This window comes from Podarcis liolepis, assembly GCF_965112155.1.
Source record: "Podarcis liolepis genome assembly, contig: HAP1_SCAFFOLD_74, whole genome shotgun sequence".
In the NCBI taxonomy this organism is placed as follows: Eukaryota; Metazoa; Chordata; class Lepidosauria; order Squamata; family Lacertidae; genus Podarcis; species Podarcis liolepis.
Genome location: NW_028148879.1, coordinates 91442 through 116620, shown reverse-complemented (window position 1 = coordinate 116620; position 25179 = coordinate 91442). Strand labels below are relative to the sequence as shown.

The window sequence follows — 25179 nt, the reverse complement described above, 5'->3', positions numbered from 1 at the left end:
AAGATAAAAAAGCTATTGCACCATGATGGAAAGAACATTACCAACATCTCCTTAACCACAACTCTCTGTAGCTGCTGAAGTCCTCTCACAAATTCCGCAAAAACAAATTAGAGATGAGCTTGCAGTATCTCCAAATCGGGGAAAGTTGTGTACAGCTATTAACCAAATGAAAAACAACAAAGCCACTTGTTATATGCCTGCGTGGTTGCTTGAGAGCGAACAGGCAAGACTCTCAGCGGTCTTTTCCAGGCTTTATTATCTGTACAAAAACATTTACAGTGCAGAGCGTCTCAAGTCCATGTCTGCTCAGTCACTAGCAGAATCTGGGAGTGGGCGGCCCTTAAACTTTCCCCAGCATAACAATCTTTGACCCCCATCCTTCTCCTCTCCTCTCTGCACGTAAACTGACTGCGCAGAGAGAGCGCTGGCAAAGGGGGACTTGCCTCCCCCCCGCTTTGCTCAGGCTCAGTGTTGCGGCTCTCTCTAACATCTTCCGATCCCTGGATCCCTTCCCCACTGGAGGCAGGGCTTCCCTCCTTGCTGGAGGAAGAGCTGCTTTGCACAATCTTCGGAGGTTCCCTGTAATCCAACTGCCCTTCCACCTCTCGCCTCTGAGCTGATGGCAGTTCCCTGACACTAGTGGACCTGATGGGATACCTGCCTGTATATGGCCTTTATTGACTTGACTAAGGCCTTCAACACTGTAAATTGTAATGCCCCATGGACTGTCCTTCTGAAAATTAGTTGCCCATATAACATCATTCGGTTCCTCCATGATAATATGACAGCAATAATCGCAGATAACAATGGCTCTCAACGTGAACCATTCACAGTGTGATCAGGTGTTAAACAGGGTTGTGTTATCTCCCAACTCTATTCATTATTTTCATTGCCATGATCCAACACTTTGTTGAAGGGAAACTCCCCACCAGAGTAGAAATTATATATCTAACAAATGGAAAGCTCTTTAATCTGAGTAGGCTGAAGCAAAGAGTAAGGTTGCCATAACTTCCTTCAAAGAGCTTCAGTATGCTGATGACAACGTAGTGTGTGCACACTCGAAGGAGGACCTCCAAACCATCCTAGATATCTTCACAGAAGCTTATGAAATGCTTGGCCTATCATGCAACATCCAAAAAATCAAATTGATGAATCAACAAGCACAAAACAACCCCTATAGAGCTCCACAAGTCCAACTCAATAGTGTAACATTAGAAAGTGTTGCTCACTTCTCCTACCTGGGCAGTTATCTTTCCACAAGGGCTGACATCCAGCATCGCCTGAGCTCTGCAAGTGAAGCTTTCTCCCGTGCAGAGTGTTTGAGGACCTTCGCAGGGAAACCAAAATGCTTTTTTGCAAAGCTATTGTACTACCAGCCTTACTGTATGCTTGTGAAACAAACCACTTATGAACACCATCTCCAGCTCCTCAAAAGATTCCATCAACGGTGTCTTCTACCTCAGCCAGATGTTGGGCATTTAGTGTCACCACTCCCATACTGTGGAATACCTTTTCATCAGCGATTTGGCAGGGGTCCTTGCTTTTCTCTTTCAGGAGTCTCTTGGAGACTTTTATGACAATAGCCTAATGCAGTTTAAAAATGTTTTTAAACGGCCACTGTGAGAACAGCATGCTGGACTAGATGGGTCACTGGCTGGATACAGCAAGTTCTTCTTATGCTCTTAAGAGGCCTCTGCTCCTTGGTTTAATAATATAAGATGCTTTTTCATGAATACTGAAAACTAGACAATGCTTCCTGAAGCATTGGCCTGATCCAGGAAGCTCTTCTTGTATTTTGTCTCCCTGCTTATTTAATTTATATGCAGAATACATAATGCAAAAGGCTGGGCTGGATGCATCCCAAGCTGGAATTAAGATTGCTGGAAGAAATATCAACAACCTCAGATATGCAGATGACACAACCTTGATGGCAGAAAGTGAGGAGGAATTAAAGAACCTTTTAATGAGGGTGAAAGAGGAGAGCGCAAAATATGGTCTGAAGCTCAACATCAAAAAAACGAAGATCATGGCCACTGGTCCCATCACCTCCTGGCAAATAGAAGGGGAAGAAATGGAGGTAGTGAGAGATTTTACTTTCTTGGGCTCCATGATCACTGCAGATGGTGACAGCAGCCACGAAATTAAAAGACGCCTGCTTCTTGGGAGAAGGGCAATGACAGGCCTAGACAGCATCTTGAGAAGTAGAGATGTCACCTTGCCAACAAAGGTCCGTATAGTTAAAGCCATGGTTTTCCCAGTAGTGATGTATGGAAGTGAGAGCTGGACCATAAAGAAGGCTGATCGCCGAAGAATTGATGCTTTTGAATTATGGTGCTGGAGAAGACTCTTGAGAGTCCCATGGACTACAAGAAGATCAAACGCATCCATTCTTAAGGAAATCAGCCCTGAGTGCTCACTGGAAGGACAGATCGTGAAGCTGAGGCTCCAGTACTTTGGCCACCTCATGAGAAGAGAAGACTCCCTGGAGAAGACCCTGATGCTGGGAAAGATGGAGGGCACAAGGAGAAGGGGGCGACAGAGGACAAGATGGTTGGATAGTGTTTTCGAGGTTACCAGCATGGGTTTGACCAAACTGCGGGAGGTAGTGGAGGACAGGGGTGCCTGGCGTGTTCTGGTCCATGGGGTCACGAAGAGTCGGACACGACTAAACGACTAAACAACAACAACAAAGGAAGCTCTTCTTACACTCTTTAGAGGCTTCAAAAGGAAAGAAGCTTTCAATCTCCATCTGCTTCTTAGTTTAATAATAGAAGATGCTTTTTCATGAGTATTGAAGATTACTTCCTGAAATGAGCAGGGAAAACTTTTGATGGCTAGTAGTTATCAACCTAATAACTAGTGACTTCCAGGTCGACTGCGGATAATGGTGGATGACAGAGACCACTCGTCCTGAACAGCCCGCTTGTGGTGAGGAGATGGGAAGGGAGCACGGGTAAAGCACCTTCTCAAAAAAAGTCTGAAGGAAAAGTTTGGGTTCCGAAGGGTCCAGCCTTGTCAAAGGATGCTCTCTGGGAGCTCCCAACGCTTTTCAGGGAGCCCTGGGAGCTCCGAGATTGAGCACAGACACACAGCACCATCAAGACCCACAGCAAACTTCCTCAAATAATAACTGAAAAAAAGCAGAAGGGGAAACAGGAAATAAGAAATCAAAATAACAGATAAGGGGGGAAGCTAAGTGTGAGAAAGCAGAGTAAGAGAACAAGGACGGAAACATAATAGAACAGTGTGGCTGGAAAAATGATAACTGGTTTTTCTACTTTGCTTTTCATTTTTTAATGAACATTTTCCCAAAAGAAAGGACAGAGACCATCTAGTGCCATTCTGATATAATTACAAGTATTGAAAAGTAAGTTTTTCTTTTCTTTCTTCTACTTATTTTTCTTTTCCCCTCTCTCTTTTCATATTGAAATTGAGAATTAAAGTTTAAAATATTAGTATAATTATTTAAAATGATTTAGTTATTTCAAATAATAACTGAAAAAAGTATTTATTATTTCGAACCTTTAAAAGGAGGAGGGGAAGTGGAGGAAGGAAGAAGGGAGAGAGGGGAGGAAGGAGGGGGGAAGAGAATTTTTTCCCTTTCATTTTTCCCCCTTTGCTGATAAAATTGTGGCCAATACAAGTTTCACCCCTCCCATAGCAGGAAGGATGCCAAACTCCCACCTTTCCCCTCTTCTGTTGCTCTCTGATTTTATCCAGTTGCTTAGAACGGGGACTGAGAGGCTGAGCTCAACTCTCCCCACTCTCACTCGACACAAACGCAGACCTCTGCTTATCTGCTGATTGCCTAGCAATGCCCTGGATGCCTTCCAACTCTTCCTCTTATTGAGAGCTAATAGAGTCTTCTTCGGGAAGGGGGGTCGAACTGCCCTTTCTCAATTCTGTCAGCCAACACTCATCTGCAGAGTCTGTCCCTTGTTCATTTAGTTCGATTTCTGAGTCTAACTCTTCCCCTGCACTCTGGGGGGCCACGTTCCTGACACAAGAGAGGATGAAGGAAGATACTGAAGTGGTGAAATTCATGAAGAGGCTCTAGATAGGATGGCCATTTTGGAATTAAATCAAAAAGATCTGATCAAAAAGGTCTGAGAGGTATTTCAGAAGATGTGATGGTGGAATTAAGTGGAAAAAATAATAAAATAACTTGCTAACCTGATTGTATTGGAAGAAGAAATGGTTGGCAGTGGACAAAAATTTTCATGTGAAATCTAGATAGGCTAAAGCAAAAAAACCCAAAAAACTGCTGGGTGACTGTTTGGTTTTTTTTAGCAAAGAGAATTCAGAACAGAGTAATACAGATTCACTACCAGAAAAATCTCCAGATCGTCAAGCAGAAAATAATAATCTTGAAATAAATCCTGATGAGGTTGTTAAAGAAAAGAGTAAATTTCAAATATTTTGCAGATACACTGAAATATAACAAAATGCCTTATTGTTGGGTATAGCCTGATGCACAATCTTTTACACATAAAGGAAGAAAACAAAGGTGTTGGGATCCCACTGAAGCAGACTAATTCTGGAGAAAATATGGAAAAGAATTAGCAGGAGAAAGGGCATTTGATTTGGAAGCAAGACAGGAAGAAGAACCAACAAAGGTTGAGACAAGAGACAAATAAACAAAGAACAAGATGATTGTAAATGGATTTAATAATAAAACTGAAAGAAACAAGACTGAACATGTGGTTAAAAAGTTAAATTTGGATGTGATTTGCTTTCAAGAAACACACATTGTGAAGAAACATAGAAGAATTTTGATTAATAAAAGATTTGGAAAGGACTTTGTAGCATTTGATGCAACAAAGAAGAGAGGCATGGTAATGTATATAAAACCTGAACTGGATCCAAAGAAGAACAAGGAAGAATATTGATAACTCAAATAACATCACAAGGAGAGAAAAATATTGCCAATACAGTAGGTGTGAATGCACCAAATGAGAAAAAAATGGCCTTGAAGAAATTCTACTGGAAAATATGAATTGAAATATAATATTGATGGGAGATATGAATAGTGTAGTTTCCCTGGAATGGGATTGATAAAAGAATGGATAATTTTGAAAAACACCAATTTGCTGGATCTAGAAGGGTACAATAATAGATATGGGTGGCACTTCTACCTATGGTATAACAAGGCGAAAATACACAATGGTTTTACAAATCATATATTTAGGAGGGCCTTGTATGATGTATGGGACAAGAATAAAAATTTATTAGAGAGAACTACACCTTGGTGGCTATCCCTGAATGAAGTGTTAACAACAACAAAATTAAACATGGAGGGAAAGAGAGTAACTTATGAAGATATTTTAGTGAAAACGGAGAACGGGTGGAAATTAAAACCATATGAGGATATAAAATGCGGTTTCACGGGATGGCTACAATATCATCAGGTGAATGGTTTACTAAAAGAGAATAAAAAACGGGGTTCAGTGAGAAAAATTCAAAATATCAAACGAAATTTTGGAGGGCAGAACAAAACTTTTGTCTAAAATGTATGACTATTTATTGGAATGGGATACTAAACATGAATTAATTAAAGAAGTCATGATAAAATGGGCAGTCGACTTTGGTTACAATATTGAGTACGATAATTGGGTAAGATTATGGAACGAAGGTATGAGGTTTACAGCATACTCTACTTAAAAGAAAACCTAGGGGAAATGATGTACTGGTGGTACATTACCCCGGTTAAATTGGCAAAAATGTACAGATTGAGTAATAAAGCCTGCTGGAAGTGCAAATTAAAGATGGGGAATTCTACCATATGTGATGGACGTGTGAAAAGATGAAAAAGTTTTGGGATCTGATATATAATGAGCTGAAAAAACTTCTTAAATATACATTTCCAAAGAAACCAGAGGCTTTCTTACTAGGGATAATAGGAGAGGAGGTGAAAAAAGAAGATCGTAAATTATTCCAGTATGTGACGGCTGTAGCTAGGATACTCGTGGCCCAAAAGTGGAAATCCCAGGAGATCCCAATGGTAATGGAGTGGCAGATCAAATTCTTTGACTATACGGAATTGGCTAAAATGACTTATAAAATTTGAGACCAAAAAGGGACAAAGTTTGAAGCAGACTGGAGTACATTTGTTGCATATATAAGATTTAGTTGTTGAAGTTTAAAAATGGTAGCAGGGTTAACATAAATCCTGTGATGTGAATAGAGGGTGAATAAGAATCTGCAAGAGAAGATGTAAAATAGGAAAACTGAAGCAGGGAAGGAGGGAAGTCTGGGCGCGAAACTGTGCAGGATAAATAAGAGAATACAAAATGTTGATTGTAAAATATTAAGGCTGACTTCCGGGTTAGCGCCATCGGCTAATGGCAGAGTTCCTCTGAACGAGAGGAATCCGCTCCGTGGGAATTGGGTCTTGCCGCCGCGGCGAAGGTGGAGACCCTTCAAAAATCGCAGGCGGAGGAAGCCTGGGAACGTGGGATTGGACGGGCACCAAGAGCGCCTCCCCTACTCGAGGGGAAACCCATTTTCGGGGATCCGGAGTGAAGTAGGGTGAGTGGCGCGGTGCTTTGAATCGACTGCTACCTCCATGGAGTGAAGCCGCACAGCTGTTGCCGGAGAGCGCTGACTTTTTCCTGTGGACAATTGGATCTAAAAGTAACTACCCGTGAGTAAAGCGAAGAATTGGAGTTTTAAAAGTTGAATTTGGCAACGAATGGGGGGAGGCTTAAAACAGGAAGTCTGCCTTCCTCCTTTGTAAATAGTTGGAAGCAAACAGGCTTAAGCTAAAGCCTTGGAAAGTTTACTTTAAACGTCTAAATTTCCAGCATTAAAAATAGCGACCCCCCCCCTTGGAAGCAGAAGAAGAGGGGGGAGTTCTGGACAATATTTGCCTGCAAAAAGAGAGGGAAAGAAGCTAAATTTCCATCACTCAGAACCTGGGAACGGGCTGCCATTAAGATTGTTGTATTTTGGAGCGCTGCATAGACTGTGAATAGATCACTCATTGACAGTTAGTGAAACATGAGTGATACATTGTTTCAATTATTCTCTTCTGACTCAAAGGGGACTAAAGGAGTAAAAGAAACTGAGTAATAGTAACTGAGACTTGATACTAAATATACTGATGCAATCGTGTTTTTTAAAAAAGCAACATTTTGGACTAACATAATATAATTAGTAACTATTTCCCTCTAGAGGAGGGTTTTGAAATTGCTACAAGGACTGGAATTTTCCAATTCTAAAGATAAGACTCTGGGACTGTGGAAGTGACCTTGAAGGGCTTAAGTGTTATGGCAGATGGAAAAGAAAAAATAGACCCGCCAATCCAAGACAAAACAACAAGGTCTGGGAAGTCTTGGCAGCGAAGAGCTTCTACATCTGGCCCTCCTGCTTCATCTGTGACTGTATTAATGCACTCTAAAGCAAAAGGAATGATTTCAGAAGAGGCTTTGGCACTTGCATTGAGTAAGATAAATGAATCATTGGAACGAATAAAAAATTAGATCAGAATACACAAAGTATAAATCAGAATACACAAAGTATAAATAGTTTGGGACAAAAAGTTAACTCAAATACAGAAGCTATTGAGAAATTGATTCAGGAGTCTAATTCAACTTGACAGATCACAGAGGAAGTCAAGGAAAAGGTTGCTGCTGTGGAAGCGAAGGTAACTCAGCTGGAAACAGAGAGAGTCCCAGATCTACAGAAGCAACTTGAGGACCATAAGTTGGTGCTTTCTATGATTGAGCTTAAGGAAAAACAGACAAACTTGAGGATTAGAGCTGTACCTGAACTGGAAAAAAGACTGCTTGATAGACTATCTCACGGAGGAATTTGCAGACTATTGGGACTTGGATTTGGGAAAAGAGGAGTTCAGAATTGTGAGGGCCTCTAGACTTGGAAGAGGAGGGAAGAAGGAGAAGAACAGAATAAGAGACTGTTTGATTACCCTCCGATCTAAAGAAGAGAGAGATAAAATTTTGGGCTGGCATTATGAGAAGACTTTGGTAATACATCAGTGGAAATATTTAAAGATATCCCAAAACATCTTCTGGACCTTAGGTCCAACTTTGGAGATTTGGTTGCCCTGTTGAGAAGGAACAAAATCATCTTCAGGTGGGAATTCCCTCAAGGCCTATCCTTCAGCTTTAAAGGAAGGAAAATAAAAATAAGATCAGTAGAAGATAAAATAAAGTTTCTTTTTAAATACAAAGAAGATCTGCAGAAGGGAATTGGAAAAGAGCCACCAGCACTGGACAGAAGATCACCAGATAGAGGATCAGAGCAAAGAGCATTGGAGAGAAGATCACCAAACAGGGGAACGTTGGACATATCGACATTATCTTTTGGATTGGACCCCCTAGTGAATGTGCCAACACTACCACCAACAGAAGAGGAGCAAGCTTTGGGGGCAGTTGGGGGGGTACCAAAGTAACCACATGATGGCGCTGCAGGCCTTGAGTTGGAATGTGAATGGACTGAACTCCCCTGAAAAAAGGCGGAGAGTATTTCATATATTGAAAAAAGAGCATTTGGACTTGATTTGTTTACAAGAAACACATGTGACAAGGTTACACAGGAAGTTATTGAACAATAAAAGATTAGGCCAAGAATTTATCTCATCGGATAAAGTAAAAAAAAAAGGAGTGGTCCTCTATGCAAAGGAGAGCCTATCACCAAAATTTATATTTAAAGATGATCAAGGAAGATTTGTTGCAATTGAAATTCAAACGAAAGGAGAAAAATTCCTGATAATAGGTATCTACGCACCAAATGAAGGAAAATCGGAATTTTTTAAGAAGTTACATGAAACTCTGATGGATTATATGGATTACAATATGATTTTGATGGGAGACATGAATGGTGTAGTGTCTACAAATATGGATAAGGCACAAAGACAGATAGTTACCAAGGATGGAAGATTACCAAAAACTTTCTTTGATATGACTGAAAATATGGATTTAGTTGATATCTGGAGAACGAAGAACCCTCTGGGAAGAGAGGGAACCTTCTTTTCTGAGGCTAAAATGACATGGACAAGAATTGACCAAATCTGGGTAACCAGAGGACTGGCTCCGAAGACTAGCAAAGTGGAAATCTGTCCCAAGACCTGCTCCGATCATAATGCCGTGAAGATAGAAATGAAATTGACGCCAATTGGTTCCTTTAGATGGAGGATGAATGATACTTCGTTTAGGAATGAAGAATTCACTAAGAAGGCCCAAAAAACTTTGAGAGACTATTTTGAGATAAATATGAACACTACTGTGGAAAAAAGAGTAATCTGGGATGCAAGCAAAGTGGTCATGAGAGGATTTTTGATACAACAGAATGCAATTAAGAAGAGAAATCAAAATGAGAAAAAAGACAAAATCCTGGAAAAAATAAAGGAAGGAGAGAAGAAATTGAGAGTGAAACCAAAGTCGCTGGAGATTTTGAAAGAGATAAAGTTATATCAAGTACAATATATGAAAATGATGAATCAGGAAATAGAATGGAAGATTAAACAGATGAGACAAAAGACATTTGAATTGGCAAATAAGTGCGGGAAACTGTTGGCTTGGCAAATGAAAAAAAGACAAAAACTTAATACCATTACGAATTTGGAAGTGGAAGGAAAGATTATACAGAATCCAGTGGAAATTAGAAAGTGCTTCCAGAGGTATTTTAAACAACTATATACACAGGAGAAGCAGAAAGAAATGGACATAAATTTTTGAAAAGGAATGGACTACAAAAAAATTCCCAAGAAAACAAGTTAATGTTGAATTACAAAATAACGGAACAGGAAGTAGAAGGGGCCATTCAGAACATGCAATTGGGTAAATCTCCAGGACCGGATGGACTGACTTCAAGATATTATAGATCTCTGAAAGAATGGTTAATACAACCTTTAAAGGAAGTCTGTAACGAAATATTGGAAGGGAAAAGGGCACCAGAGTTGTGGAAGGAAGCTTACATCACACTTATACTGAAAACAGAGACTGAAAAGACACAGCTCAAGAACTACCGCCCCATATCATTGCTTAATGTGGATTATAAAATTTTTGCAGACATTTTGGCTAAAAGATTAAAAAAGGGTGTTAGCAGAAGAAATCCATAAAGACCAAGCGGGCTTTCTCCCGGGCAGACATTTGTCTGACAATACGAGGAATATAATTAACATTTTAGAAAAACTACAAGTGAAGATTAATACCAAAGCAGTTTTGATATTTGTGGACGCGGAGAAAGCCTTTGACAACATTTCCTGGAGTTTTATGAAGAAGAATTTATTGGGGATGGGGGTTGGTCAAGGTTTTGGAAACGGTATAGGTGCAATTTACTCAGAACAGAAGGCTAAATTAATTGTGAACAATGTAGTGACGGAAGAATTTAAGATTGAGAAAAGAACACGACAAGGTTGCCCAATCTCTCCATTGCTTTTTATATCCGTCCTGGGGGTTTTGTTAAATATGATTAGAAGGGACCAATTGGGAAAAGGTATACAAGTGGGAGCCAAACAGTACAAATTGAAAGCATTTGCTGACGATCTGGTATTGACTTTACAGCAGCCAGAATCTAGCACCAAAAGAGTATTAGAACTGATTCAAGAATTTGGTCAGGTAGCAGGTTTTAAGTTGGATAAGACGAAAACTAAGGTTCTAGAGAAGAATTTAACTGAGATTGAGAGAGATAAGTTTCAGAAGGAGACAGGATTGACACTGGTTAAGAAAGTGAAATATTTAGGGGTTAACATGACTGCTAAGAATGTGAATTTATTTAAGGATAACTATGAAAAATGTTGGACTGAAGTGAAAAAGAATTTAGAAATATGGTCAAATTTGAAGTTATCATTGTTAGGCCGAATCGCTGCGATAAAAATGAATGTATTGCCAAGAATGCTGTTTTTGTTCCAAACACTGCAAATTTTGGACAAAATGGACTGTTTCAAGAAGTGGCAGAGAGATATCTCTAGATTTGTCTGGCAGGGCAAGGAGCCTCATATAAAATTTAAGATATTAACTGATGCTAAAGAAAGAGGTGGATTTGCCCTGCCAGACCTTAAACTTTATTATGAATCAGCTGCTTTTTGTTGGCTGAAAGAATGGATGCTTCTTGAAAATACCGACGTGTTGGATTTGGAAGGTTTTAACAATGTATTTATTGATATGCATATTTGTGGTATGACAAGGTTAAAGCACATAAAGCGTTTAAAAACCATATTGTCAGGAAAGCACTGTTTAATGTCTGGATAAGATACAAAGACCTGTTAGAAAATAAAACCCTGAGATGGCTGTCACCAATGGAAGCAAAGGCTCAGAAAAAAATTCAGTATGGAGGCCAAATGGCCGAAGTATTGGGAAATTCTGGAGCAAGAGGGAGATAGACTAAAACTGCAGAGCTTTGAAAAATTAAAAAATAGAGTGTGAGATTGGCTCCATTACTATTAAATAATGGAGGCATATAACTTGGACAAAAAATTAGGCTTCCAGGTGGAAAAATCAAAATTGGAAACAGAATTGTTAGATTCTAAAGTTAAGAATTTGTCAAGAATGTATAACTTGCTGTTGAAATGGAATACTCAAGATGAAACGGTGAAATCTGCTATGATTAAATGGGTACAAGATGTTGGACATAATATTATGATGGCTGACTGGGAACAGTTATGGACCACTGGTTTGAAGTTTACGGCATGTAATGCCTTAAAAGAGAATTTAATGAAAATGATCTACAGGTGGTACATAACACCCGTCAAGCTTGCAAAAATCTACCATTTGCCCGATAATAAATGTTGGAAATGTAATGAAACTGAAGGTACATTCTTTCACCTTTGGTGGACATACCCACAGATTAAGGCATTCTGGGAGATGATCTATAATGAAATGAAAAAGGTATGTAAATATACCTTCCTGAAGAAACCAGAGGCCTTTCTCCTGGGCATGGTCGGTCAATTGGTGCCAAAGAAGGATAGAACTTTTTTTATGTATGCTACAACAGCAGCAAGAATACTCATCGCAAAGTATTGGAAGACACAAGATTTACCCACCCGGGAAGAATGGCAGATGAAGCTGATGGACTACATGGAATTGGCGGAAATGACTGGCAGAATCCGAGACCAGGGAGAAGAGTCGGTGGAAGAAGATTGGAAAAATTCAAAGTATATTTACAGAAATATTGTAAAATTAATGAATGTTAGAAGGATGTTGGAATGAAGTTACATGGTTTCAGCAGAAATGTTATAAAGAACTAAGTAAAAATAGATTGTTAATGGGTCAAAAGTGTAAAATTTAAGGTCAGATTGTGTTAAGATAAATTATAGAACAAAAATTGAGAAAGATGGAAAGGATTTGCTGAAACAGCTAATTGAACAAGAATACAAAAAAGGGAGGCGTGAGGAGGTCGATGATACAAGTAAATGAAAGGTAGAGATATAGAGATATTAGATGTGTTTTTCTTAAATGTTTTTGCTTTTCTTGATGTTTTGTTGTATTGTTTTTTGTTTTCCTTTTGTTTTTAGTTTTGACATATTGTGAATTTTTTACTGTTTCTTTCCTTTTTTCTGGAACTATTAAACTCTCAATAAATATATTTAAAAAAAACAAAAAAAAAGTTGATTGTAAAATATTAAGTTTTATTTATATTTGTGGAAAAAAAACTCAATAAAAAGCATTTGGGGGGAAAAGGAAAATATGAATTGAAATATAATATTGATGGGAGATATGAATAGCGTAGCTTCCCTGGAATGGGATACAACTATAAGAAAAAGCGATACCCAATGCCTTTTTTCAGATAACAGACAATTTAACCCTCATTGATATTTGGAGAGCAAAACACACACTGACCAGACAATTCACATTTTATTTTAGCGTGAATAACTGCGAGCAGAACAGACTCAGTATGGACTTCTAGAGATTTTTCTATTAAGGTAAAGAAGGTAGAAATTCTACATCGGACATTATCAGATCACAATTCTTTTATTGTGGAATTAAGAACAGGGCAAGGTTTCCCAATGAGATGGAGATTAAATGATAATTTATTTAACGATCAAGAAATATTAGAAAAGTGGGGGGAGATGCTAATGGATAATTTTGAAATTAATTTAAATGAGAAGACAGATTTAAAAGTAGTATGAGATGCGAGTAAGGCAGTTATACGGGGGGCTTATTCCGCAGAGCACATACCAAAAAAGATGAGAGAGTTGAAAAAGCAAGAAATCTTAGAAGAAATAAAAAGAAAAGAAAAAGAACTAATACATTTCCCAAGAAAAGAGTTAGTGAAACAGGATATTAAAAGATTATAAACACAGTTCTCAATGATAATAAATCAAGAAATAGAGTGGAAAATAAAATATTTAAAACAGAAACAATATGATTACCTTCATCATAAAATGAACCAACTGCAAGGCCAGGTTCCCACTTGAGCACTGTGCTCCAGGTGTTGGTTGGTAACTTGAGGCTGTATTTCTGTAATGTCTTCTATGTGGAACTGTCCTTGGTCCTGATGAAGAAATACCAGCAGGTGTAGAATAGGTGGCTAGATTGCTGATGGAGGCATCTGACCGAGATTATGTAACACCATGGGGCAATTTGGCCAAGCAACCCTTGCTGACTGAAGTATTTCCCCTCACACAAAAATTTCCTTGCACCTTTAAAGAAACAAGAAGACAACATCATTGGAAGAAGGTATTAACGTTTATTTCTCAAAAAACATGAAAGTGATAAGAAAGTAGCCAAGACACAGAAGCCCACCAACCCTTGCAAAGGCCAGCAAGGTAAAGGTTCTTTTAGGCACATTGCTGTAGGAGAAAAAAAGGCGCCTGTTTTTTAAGGGACTGGGGTGCAAGAAATCAGTGCTAGCTGGTGCCTGTTGGGATGGGTAGTGCGGAAGGCAGGAATGCCAACAGGAAGGAAACCCAGAGCCACTGATTCTAGTGATGCCCCCAGTCCTTGTCCATGCTGAGTACTACAATGGCAACAGAAACTGAGGAGGAGGAAACTGCCAGGCAGTGGCATCCCCATGTCATAAGTGTGAAGGCAGGCAGAAAGGGCCTGGCAGAAGGCCGGTTACCGTTTTATCAGCTTTAATTGCACAGCCTGAATTTGCCTCATCCACCCTAATGCAACAGCTCCTACTGGCCAAATGGTCTATCTCAACACACCTGAATGCCTAGAACTAGTGGCTTTGTATAGGGAAGCAACTGAGAAAATGAGAGCTTGCAAAAGGACTAGAGAAGGATCATGTTTCATTTATCTTTTTATCTTTTGCCTTTCCTTCCTTTCCTTGGAACAGCCTATTCAGGAGAAGCCAGTTGTTTCTCCAATATGTAGGTAAGATGGTAGTGAAGGGAACAGAAAGAATATGGGGAATAACTGCTTCAAAATTGTACAAGGGGGATGAATCATTGCTGGTATTTGACTTGGTTGCTTTAAGTCAGGATCAAAGTACCCATCATGATGCAGCAGATGAGCGAGGAAGATAGTGGCAAGATGGATGTGATTCAAACACATTGATGGAGCCAGTCCTTTTTGTCTGCATATACTGTGCTGACCTCATTCCCAACTTGCCTTTCCCCCTCTACCTCCAGCTACTGCTGTCATTCATCATTGTGCCATACAGTGGCATGTAAGAAAATGTGTTCTGCAGTTGCTGGGCCTCCTTAATGGCTTGGGAAACACCCACACCTCCAACTAAGCTGGCGTGGTTTTGAAATGGGGTGACACACCCCACTAAGGTAATATCCACCCTGGATTGTGGAAACTCTCACTATGTGGGCAGTGAGAACTTCAATCAATGATGCTATCAGGGTGACAAGAATGGAGCCACTGCTGAATGAATACCACATAAAAATTGCAACAAGTGTGATTGATTTCCCCATGACTGCTTACTTGGATATTTTCTGTAGATATTTCTGCAGATTCCATTATTCTAGTATCATTATTTTAGTAAAAGGAACCAGTCGCTTTGAGGAATTTTGTCAAAAAGCAGGATATAAATCTAAATAAATTAAACCGCGTAAAGACTAAGAAGCATACTGCGACTAAACTTGCACCAAATTATTATTGCCGTGGCGCAATCTACATCCATGGCACTTTGCAAATGACTCTAATTGCCAGGTCTGAGGGATCTCTCCCTCCCTTCCTGATGTTTTCAAGGAGCCAGGAGAAAACAAGAAGGCTTTTAAGTATGATTTATTCAGTCACTGCTGTAACACAAAGAATTCCAGTCTTTACACCATCATGGAATTATTCATTCTGACTCCTCCTCATTTCCCCTCCCCCAGCAGCATCGACTCCTACGGAAGCTTTCCATTGCCAAACATTGTTGCGTACGCTGCTCTGGTACCCTCAGTGACCATTGCATCCTAGGGCATGGAGGATCTCCCATCTCTGCCTGGTTTTCTCTCTCATACTTTGGCTGCAATTCAAAGCTGTCTCTCTCCCCCCTGTCAGCTCCAGGAGAACCGGGGGGGGGGGGAGATTCCTCTCATCCATCTGCTTCTTCATTCCAGTCCCTGACACCAATACAGTGGTACCCCGCAAGACGAACGCCTCGCGAGACGAAAAACTCGCAAAACGAAAGGTTTTTTCGTTTTCGAGTTGCCTCGCAAGACGAATTTCCCTATGGGCTTGCTTCGCAAAACGAAGCTTGCCCCGGGGACAGCGGGTCTTCTCTTTTGAAGCAAGGGGCTGCGGGAAGATAGCGATCTCCCTGCAGCCCCTTGCTGCGAAAGACGTCCAGGGGAAGCGGGGAAGAAGCGCTTCGCTTCCCGCTGCCCCCGGACCTCTTTTGAAGCAAGGGGCTGGGGGGAGATCGCGATCTCCCTGCAGCCGCTTGCTGCAAAAGACGTCGGGGGAAGCGGGGAAGCGAAGCGCTTCGCTTCCCCGCTTCCCCCGGACCTCTTCTGAAGCAAGGGGCTGGGGGGAGATAGCGATCTCCCTGCAGCCCCTTGCTGCAAAAGACGTCGGGGGAAGCGGGGAAGCGAAGCGCTTCGCTTCCCCGCTTCCCCCGGACCTCTTCTGAAGCAAGGGGCTGGGGGGAGATAGCGATCTCCCTGCAGCCCCTTGCTGCAAAAGACGTCGGGGGAAGCGGGGAAGCGAAGCGCTTCGCTTCCCCGCTTCCCCGGGACCTCTTCTGAAGCAAGGGGCTGGGGGGAGATAGCGATCTCCCTGCAGCCCCTTGCTGCAAAAGACGTCGGGGGAAGCGGGGAAGCGAAGCGCTTCGCTTCCCGCTTCCCCCGGACCTCTTCTGAAGCAAGGGGCTGGGGGGAGATAGCGATCTCCCTGCAGCCCCTTGCTGCAAAAGACGTCAGGGGAAGCGGGGAAGCGAAGCGCTTCGCTTCCCCGCTTCCCCCGGACGTCTTTTGCAGCTGTTCCGAAGTGGGGCGGGGGGCGGGGACACCTGCCCCAGCCGCCCCACTTCGGAAAGCTGTTCCGAAGTGGGGAGGGGGGCGGGGTCACCCGCCCCAGCCGCCCCACTTCGGATAGCTGTTCCGAAGTGGGGAGGGGGGGCGGGGACACCCGCCCCAGCCGCCCCACTTCGGAAAGCTGTTCCGAAGTGGGGCGGGGGGCGGGGACACCCGCCCCAGCCGCCCCACTTCGGAAAGCTGTTCCGAAGTGGGGAGGGGGGGCGGGGACACCCGCCCCAGCCGCCCCACTTCGGAAAGCTGTTCCGAAGTGGGGAGGGGGGCGGGGACACCCGCCCCAGCCGCCCCACTTCGGAAAGCTGTTCCGAAGTGGGGAGGGGGCGGGGACACCTGCCCCAGCCGCCCCACTTCGGAAAGCTGTTCCGAAGTGGGGCGGGGGGGCGGGGACACCTTCTGAAGGCGGGCAGGGGGCGAAAGTCTTTGTCCCCCCTGCCTGCCTTCCCAGGGGCTTTTAAATCGCCCCGGACAGCGGAGAAGTCCTCCGCTGTCCGGGGCGATTTTAAAATGCCGCCCGCCAGCATTTTAAGATCGCCCGGACAGCGGAGAAGTCCTCCGCTGTCCCAGGGTTTTTTAAAATGCTGGGGGTGGGAAGAAAAGCCCTTGTCCCCCCCCCCCCAGCCTTCAGAAGAGGTCCGGGGACAGACTGTCCCCGGACCTGGTCTGAAGGCGGTTTCCCTAGGAACGCATTAATTGATTTTCAATGCATTCCTATGGGAAACCGTGCATCGCAAGATGAAAAAACCGCAAGATGAAGAGACTTGCGGAACGAATTAATTTCGTCTTGCGAGGCACCACTGTACTGTCAGGCATCATAAAGAATATCTACCTCTCATCTCTATAATAACATTCCCCAACACACCCAATGATTTTCAGATTGAGAGCTTGGGCCTTTCTTCACATCATCTTCAGGAACAAATGCCCAACAAATTCTTAAATCCTGATCAGCCTACTCTGGTATTCATAACTGAGGCTATGGAAGAAAGAAATCAGCTAAGATGGAAACTTGAGTCTTTCAGGAGCTAAAAGATAAAGGTGTGTGTGTGTGTGTGTGTGTCGGTGTGTGTCGGTGTAAGTGTAAGAGTAAGAGTAAGCCTGGTTGCTCCATCAACTCTGGGCAGCTAAGAACATAATCAAAACACAGCAACACATCATCGATTAAAAGCTTCCTGATACAGGATTGCATTCAGATGTCTTCAGAAATTTGTGTAGTTGTTTATCTATTTGACATCAGATGAGGGTGTTCCACAGGGCAGGAACCACTCCCAACTACGAAGGCAGCTTGCCTGATTCCTTGTAACATCACGTCTTGCAGTGAGGGAACCACCAGAAGGCCCTCAGAACTGGATCTTAGTTCACGGGCTGAATGATGAGGGTGGAAACACTCCCAATATTCAGAGCATCTCCTCCCCCAACAGAAAAATAAGGGTGCTGGGCTTTCCACAGGAACATATCCCACTCCCCTCACCCGCAAGGCTTGCTTCTCAAAGCTCCATTGACACAAACCAGCTCAAGTCTCCTCTTCGCTCAGCAACATGTTGGGTATCCCTTTAGTTATGGGAAACTCACGCCCAGTATCTGGGCATTTCAGCACACCTTCCACCACTTCCACCTCCATCAGCACATGATGGACTTTTCGAAGGAAATCCTCATTGCTCTCGAAGTCAGGGATGGGCTCAGGGGGCAGGTCTGATCGGTGACCGAAACTCTCCGCTGCTTCAACCAAAGCTGCCCATTCCACCTTGGGTACCATCCGCGCTGTGAACTCCGGGTTGAAATCGACATTGTTCACCTTCACTTCTGTGGCCTGGATACGAAGGGGGAATCCTCCACCGGGCCTCACTCCTCGCACGTGGGAGGTGAGCATGTTGTGCGTCAGGAGCTTCATGTTTTCAGGACAGCGGTCACCAAAGCAAGTGAAGGTAACGTGTGCCGGTGGAGACACTCCTCAGGTATACAGTGGCAGGGCCATTTAGGGCTTTAAAGGTTAACACCAACACCAACACTTTGAATTGTGCTCAGAAATGTACAGAGAGCCAATATAGATCTTCCAGGCTGGGTGTTATATGGTGCCAGCAGCCGCTCCTTATCACCAGTCTAGCTACCAGAATCAACACAGAATTAACCTGTGCATCCATGGACAGCTGTGAGTTCAAAATGACCCCAAGGTTGCGCACCTGATCCTGATTATTCAATACCTTCTGAATAATCCTATTATTCAATACATGACAGCACGGCTTAGGTTTGCAAAGTTGCATCTGAGAAAACCACAAGACTTCTGGAACAATGTCCTTTGGACAGACGAGACCAAAGTGGAGATGTCTGGCCTTAATGCACAGCACCACCTTTGACGAAAACCAAACAGCATATCAGCACAAGCAGCTTGTGGTGGTGATTTGGGCTTGTTTCGTAGGCACAGGAGCTGGGAACCTTGTAGTCATTGAGTCAACCATGAACTCCTCTGTATACCAAAGTATTCTAGAGTCAAATGTGAGGCAATTTGCTGACAGCTGTATCTTGGCCAAAATTGGGTCATGCTGTTAACAGGACAAGGATCCCAAGCATACCAGGAAATCTATCACAGAATGGCTGGAAAAGAACAGAATCAATGACCTAGTCAAAGTCCAGACCTCAGACCAATTGAAATGCTGCACAAGACTTTAAGATAGCTGTGCATATACAAATGCCAACAAACTTCAATGAGCTGAAGTGATGTGAGAGACTGATAAAGTCCTACAGAAAATGATAGCTTCTTATTATTGCGAAATGTGGTTCTACAAGCTATTTAATAATAAGATGTACTTAGTTTTTCACACATGGCTTTTCCATATTGTCTTTATTTCTGTTAATAAATGGCACAGTGTAATGTGTCATGTGTTGCTGTTCATCTGAGGGTGTGGGTATGTGTATAATCACATTTTTAAATGTGGAATTGTTCCCAATGTAGTAAACATTCATACAGTTTTGTTTTGGGGTGCCTCATAGGAATCATAGAATAATAAATTTGGGGTGAACCACAAGGGTCATCTATGCCAACCCGCTTGAAGCCGAATCACTCCTTTTCGAGAGCAGATGCGCCTCATGCCTTCCTCCACAGACATCCTATTGGGAGAAAGCCAGCTAATGGGTGCTAGACGAGCAGGCCTCTGAGTTCCTGGGCCCTTGACCAGGACCTGCCAGCCACAGCTGCTTTGTTGACCCCTTGGGATAACTCTGTGTACCTGCAGAGGTCTGCAGAACACTGGTTCAAACCAAGTGAAAGCTTATCTCTCTTGTTACAGTCAACAGGCCTTAAACCTGTTCAACGTTGACTGTATTGTTTCCTACACTGTCCTTTGCTTTTTCTTTGAGAAAAAGCATTTTAGTTGCACTTGCTCTGATGTTGTTAATGCTCTCTAAGTGATACTCTTCAGTTGGAAAAAAGTGTTCTAAAGTTGTTGCTCTAAAATTTTACTGATGTTCTATTTCATATAGTATCATGATTATGTTGTCCAGGTCCTGAGACTCTATTAGCATGCACAAGAACATCTACATATGGGATGAGCTCCACTTTCAAACTGTTCAGCCATTTTGCAAGGAAGGCAGCCATGTCTGTCCCCTCTTCTTACTCTGGGAACCCTTCCATCTCAGATTCCTTCCCTTGACCCCAGTCAAGGGAATATTCAACTTGAATATTCCTCACGTTGAAGCTGTAAAACTGAGGCAACTTACTTTAGCTGTTTAACTGCACTTGGATTGCCCAGATCCAGATTCATTGCTGAATTGACTGTTTTCATTAGGTCAGTCGCTATTTCCACCAATTATGGCAAACTTTTTGTTTTTTCTACTTTTTTCCTGTAAGTTTAGAAAGGTTGAGCCATTATAGGACTCAAATCTTGGAGCAACTTTTATAAACATAAAAGAGTTGTGAATTATAGACATTACTCTTTCACTTGTAATATTATTTCATGTTTCAGTTAAGCACTCACCTTCCCATTATAAAAGAGGCATTCTGGGAGTATTGCAGGATAGGGCAAGAAGGCACTTGTATGTCTTTGAAAACCTAGGACCTTCTGCACACACAGCAGGAGCTGAGCTACTGAGCTAGGGTCCCTTCCAGATAATTAATAAACAATCCAGCACAATTCTGTGTATATCAGCTTAGCTTTAATAACATAAGTATTAATGCTTCCTATTACAGACATCTCGTCAGAAACACTGCAACTGTTTTATATGGACTAGTTAGCTTTGTCATGCTTATCAAATCGTTCTGAGAGAGCTCTTAACATATTTCCTGGTCTTTTTTGGTATTTATCCCGAAGATTTTCAATTGCAGTCTTTGCCTGTTGAAAGAAGAACAAAGGAATACATTGTGTTATAGGAATATATTGCTAAATAGGTGTTCATAGATATTAATATCCGTGAGGAAAAAGCTAAAGGTATCAGAACCAGAGGCAACCCATTTATTCCAGCTATAGAAGCACAATGTGTAACTTCTTTCATGCAAATGTCTTTGTATACTGAGATGTGTTGCATGATAGTCCTTGTCTCTCAATCCTGAAAAGCGGCTTCTTCAACATGGAGGGTTGGACCAGAGCAGCCAGGGCCAGGAAACCCCACTAGGAAACTGCTCATCTCTCAGTGAATCCAGCCCCCTGTCTTTATGTTTTTTTTACCAAGAGCACTGTATGAGAATGGCAGAGATACAACCAAACATAAGTGCCTTGGGCTGCTTGGTACGTATTAGTTTTCCTGCATGGTTGTTACCTCCAGCTATGTGAGGAAAACTGCAGAAATGCTACTGAGTTATATTTCACTCTGCTCAGTGCTATTTTTCCAGAAAAAGAGGTGCCTGAACTCACTATGAACACCTCCCTTGTTCTCTTAGAATGGCAATGGCTAACAGGGCTAGTGACAGAAATCAGTCACCTTCTGGTTCCATGCCTGAAAACAGCACAGCAGGGCACGGGTGAAAATAGCAGAGTAGCATGGAGTCGCATTCACGTGCAGAGTTGCAATAAGTCACACTGCTTATTGGGTCACCCACTGGGGGAGCGGGGTTGGAGGGACCCTCCGGGGCAGATTCTGGGGCATATGGTGGGGAGAAGAAGTCCTATTGCATGAGCAGATCTTTGTGCAGCACTACATAAAATGCATAGGTTTTTCATGGTCTCAACAATATACAGAGAGGGAAAGCTGAGTGATGAACATAATGAACAAAAGACTATATAATGAACCCGATCTCTGGTCGTATAGAATGAGTAAGTCAGTAGTCAGAATTCAATTTATACAACTGAAAGAGAGAAACCAACAGGAAAAGAATATTCTACTTTTTTACTTCCAGGTGTAGAGTTAGCTTACTTTTTCAGCCAGCTCTGCAGCTGTTATATTTGGATCATATGGGATGGGTTCTCCAATATATGTCCTCAGTTTCACTGGAAGTCCTCCATATATGGGAAGGTAGAGAAGTCGTGTTTTCTCATATAACCATCTTGTCAACCCTATGTATGGAAGGGGAAAGAGTCTGTAAGAAAGCGATCCCATATCAAATTTGAAATTATTTGGCATTCTGAGTTTTTAACAATCCCAATCAATCCATCCCAGACATGAGGTTAAATAATTTGAGTGCATATTTTTTAAGAGACAGCACAATTTCTTCAGATAAGTATACATTGAATAAACTACTAGTAGGTACGAAATAGATTTTTTTATTAAAAAAATCATTGTATATTATTAATCTGTTTATTGCCTGATATCAGATCTCTTGATCAACCAAGGAATATAAGATATGTTTCTCACTTGACTTTCCAATGTTCCTGTATGTTTCACAAACGTTTTGTGTAAACATAGGGATGATGGGCTGAAGGAATAAAAGAAGAAATACAAAATCAAAAGAAAGGTGAAAACTGGAGAATTACTTCACCCCACCTACCCCACCTTTATTTTGGTTAAGGACTAGGAATAATGCTCCCCATCTGGCATTACAATGACAAGCCAGACGCAATTGACTTCAAATTGCACATGCTGTCCCCCAGATTTTCAAGAATTGAAGAGGAAAAAAGCTATTTTTCTTTTTAAATGTACCGTATTTTTCGCCCTATAGGACACACTTTTCCCCCTCCAAAAATGAAGGGGAAATGTGTGTGCGACCTATGGGGCGAATGCAGGCTTTCACTGAAGCCTGGAGAGTGAGAGGGGTCGGTGCGCACCGACCCCTCTCGCTCTCCAAGCTTCAGGAAGCTATCTGCAAGCCTTGCGAGCCCGGTGGGAGTTCTCGCAAGGCTTGCGGGCAGCAGCCTGCAGCCCACAAGCTCGAGGAACAGCGTGGAGGCGCAGTGCTGCCATCCCGCTGTTCCCCAACCTGGTTTGGAGGCTGCCAGCCCCACAAGCTCGGGGGACAGATATCCGCAAGCCTGGGGAGACCGGTGGGACTTCCCGCCGGGTTCCCTAGGCTTGCAGGTAGCAGCCTGTTCTGGGGGCTGGGGTCGGGGGAAGCTCAGGCACCCCCAGCCTCACGCCTGAGGGAAAAATAATTTTCCCCCCTTTATTCCCCCCCCCAATCTAGGTGTGTCCTATGGGCCGGTGCGCCCTATAGGGCAAAAAATACGGTAAGTGATTTCAATAGCTTAAAAAAAAAGCAGGGGTGGGAAATATTTGGAACGCCAGAAATCATTTGACGCCCAAACAGGATATTTGCCGCCCTCAGCTACTTAGGATGCTAGATCAAGGATGTCAACACATTATGTCTTATCTAGGATAATCATGATGGCAATGCAAATTGGACAAAGATCACTCACCACTTTTGCCTCCAAAGCTACCCGAGCGAAACCAGTGCTGTTACCCCACATTATGTTGTAGTCATAACTAAAGTTTGCTTCTCTACCTCCACCAGGGGCAAGGCCCAGTAAATGGCCTTTCTTCAAAATTTCCACACATTCAGCTTTATTGAAATCTTTCAAATTTATGGAATTTAAAAGTATCTTCAGCCCTGAAAAAAGAAGCCCCAAATAGAAAGAAAATGCATTTTATATAACACTTATTAGGAAATATTGTGGATGCTATACAAGTGTCATTATTCCACTCCAGCAAGGGTGTCACGTGGGTTTGATTGCAGTGTCACATGGGAGCATAAAAGCTTTGTGTGGGAGTGCTTGATTGGCCATGTGTTTGGGTGGGGCCCTGTTTTCTGGTATCTTTGTACCTGAATAAATCATCAAGTTGGAGACCCAGTTTCCTACACCTTGTCCTATTCTGGCATTAAAGTCAGAAGCAATTATATGCAGTTACAGCACAGAAATCAGATGTCACATTATGCAGTTGGCCCCATTTTTTAGATCCCTGAGGAAGAATGTAGACAGTAATCTCATAGCTGTTATGAGGCCAGATAAGGTATTCCTGCAACCTGTGATCATGGGCCAAAAGACACAGGTCGACATGCTGTGTTGGAAACATAGGTGAAGGTAAAGGGACCCCTGACCATTAGGTCCAGTTGTGATCGACTCTGGGGTTGCGGTGCTCATCTCACTTTATTGGCTGAGGGAGCCAGCGTACAGCTTCTGGGTCATGTGGCCAGCAGGAATAAGCCACTTCTGGCAAACCAGAGCAGCGCACGGAAACGCCGTTTACCTTCCCGCCGGAGCTGTTTACCTTCCCTCCGTTTACCTTCCCACCTATTAATCTACTTGCACTTTGACGTGTTTTCAAACTGCTAGGGTGGCAGGAGCTGGGACCAAGCAACTGGAGCTCACCCAGTTGCGGGGATTCGAACCGCTGACCTTCTGATCGGCAAGTCCTAGGCTCTGTTGTTTAACCCACAGCGCCACCAGTGTCCCATTGGAAACATAGCCTGATTCAAATAAGATGTCTGAAATATTATTGGAAGAAGAGGTTGAGGCTGTAAAAGGCCAAAAGCAAGCCTGCAGTTTCCAACTTTCTTTTTTGTGTGAACACTCCATCTCATTCTGGGCTCATCCATTGTTGTAACTCAGATGGGAATCTGTCAGGGCAACTTGTCACTGGGAAATGAAGTGAGGCATGCTTTGAGAGGATTGCCCCAACAGCATAGGTGGGATACAATGAAATATCAACATTTGGTTACGAGTTTTATTTTGGCTTACGTTCCCCATGGTCACATCCATCATCTTGCTGATATTTTATTTGTATGTTGTTTTTCACCTGTTTGCCTGATACATGGTTTTATATTTTATAGGATTGTTTTATGTCACATTTCACATATTTTTTGATAAAAAGCCTGATTTGAATTTAATAATTTACCTGGTAGCCGATATATGCCTCTATGAGTGACTGAAAAGCACTCTCTCTGTGCCTCCTTAAAAAGTTTAGCGACAAGAAATGAATAGTCAATAGCAGTGGCTGAGTGATAATAAACAATAATCCCTGGTCCTTTACGGAGATGTTCCATGCCAATAACTTCATAACCTGGAAATAATACAAAATGCCACAAATAAATATTACTTTGTGAAAAATAAATGAAATATTGCAATCTTTTATTGGAAGAAAACAGTGCGGTTCAGAAAACTGAAATTTAAGATCAGGTAAAAACCTCTCCTATGTGTTTCAGTGTTCTGGATGCTGGTTTGTCATCTATACAGATCAAGACTTTCTCTGTTGTGATCCCAGAACAAATGGTATTCTCCTCTGCTGGAATATTCCTTCCTTGCTTACTTTTGGTTGCAGGTGAAAACATTTTTGCCTAGTCTTTGAGTAAGCTAAAACTGTGACACTCTTTCAATCTCCTTTAAGCATTTATATGTGTTATAATACTCATATCTTCAGACCATTCTCTGAATCACTTTATACAA

General features: G+C 42.4%; 3 protein-coding genes across 5 annotated transcripts in view; all 3 read right to left on the bottom strand.

Annotated features, from left to right (window-relative positions):
- The window catches only part of LOC310699004 (DGAT1/2-independent enzyme synthesizing storage lipids-like), a 105368-nt gene extending 91954 nt beyond the window's left edge, over positions 1-13414 (bottom strand). Inside the window, exons 1-2 of one of the 2 annotated variants that reach the window (XR_014521881.1) lie at positions 13334-13348; positions 1239-1287 (exon numbers count right to left, since the gene is read on the bottom strand). Coding sequence is in view for 1 of the 2 variants with exons in the window: in XM_083520596.1 (XP_083376722.1) it covers positions 1239-1277 (39 nt within the window). In the remaining variant the exon portion in view is untranslated. Of the gene's footprint in view, positions 1-1238; positions 1288-13333 lie in introns of both variants that reach the window. The other variant, XM_083520596.1, reaches the window with a different exon arrangement.
- A 4369-nt stretch (positions 13415-17783) lies between these two features.
- Positions 17784-18305, bottom strand: LOC310699003 (multifunctional methyltransferase subunit TRM112-like protein). Its single transcript, XM_083520595.1, has one exon. It carries the CDS (start codon positions 18264-18266, stop codon positions 17889-17891), a length of 378 nt encoding a protein of 125 aa, XP_083376721.1. The 5' UTR covers positions 18267-18305; the 3' UTR covers positions 17784-17888.
- Positions 18306-20502: 2197 nt separating this feature from the next.
- LOC310699000 (DGAT1/2-independent enzyme synthesizing storage lipids-like) overlaps positions 20503-25179 on the bottom strand; it is a 48503-nt gene continuing 43826 nt past the window's right edge. For both annotated transcript variants that reach the window (XM_083520592.1, XM_083520591.1), the window contains exons 3-7: positions 24632-24796; positions 23155-23345; positions 22157-22217; positions 21719-21858; positions 20503-20700 (exon numbers count right to left, since the gene is read on the bottom strand). In XM_083520592.1, coding sequence (XP_083376718.1) covers positions 20596-20700; positions 21719-21858; positions 22157-22217; positions 23155-23345; positions 24632-24796 — 662 coding nt within the window. In that variant the 3' untranslated portion in view covers positions 20503-20595. The remainder of the gene's footprint in view (positions 20701-21718; positions 21859-22156; positions 22218-23154; positions 23346-24631; positions 24797-25179) is intronic.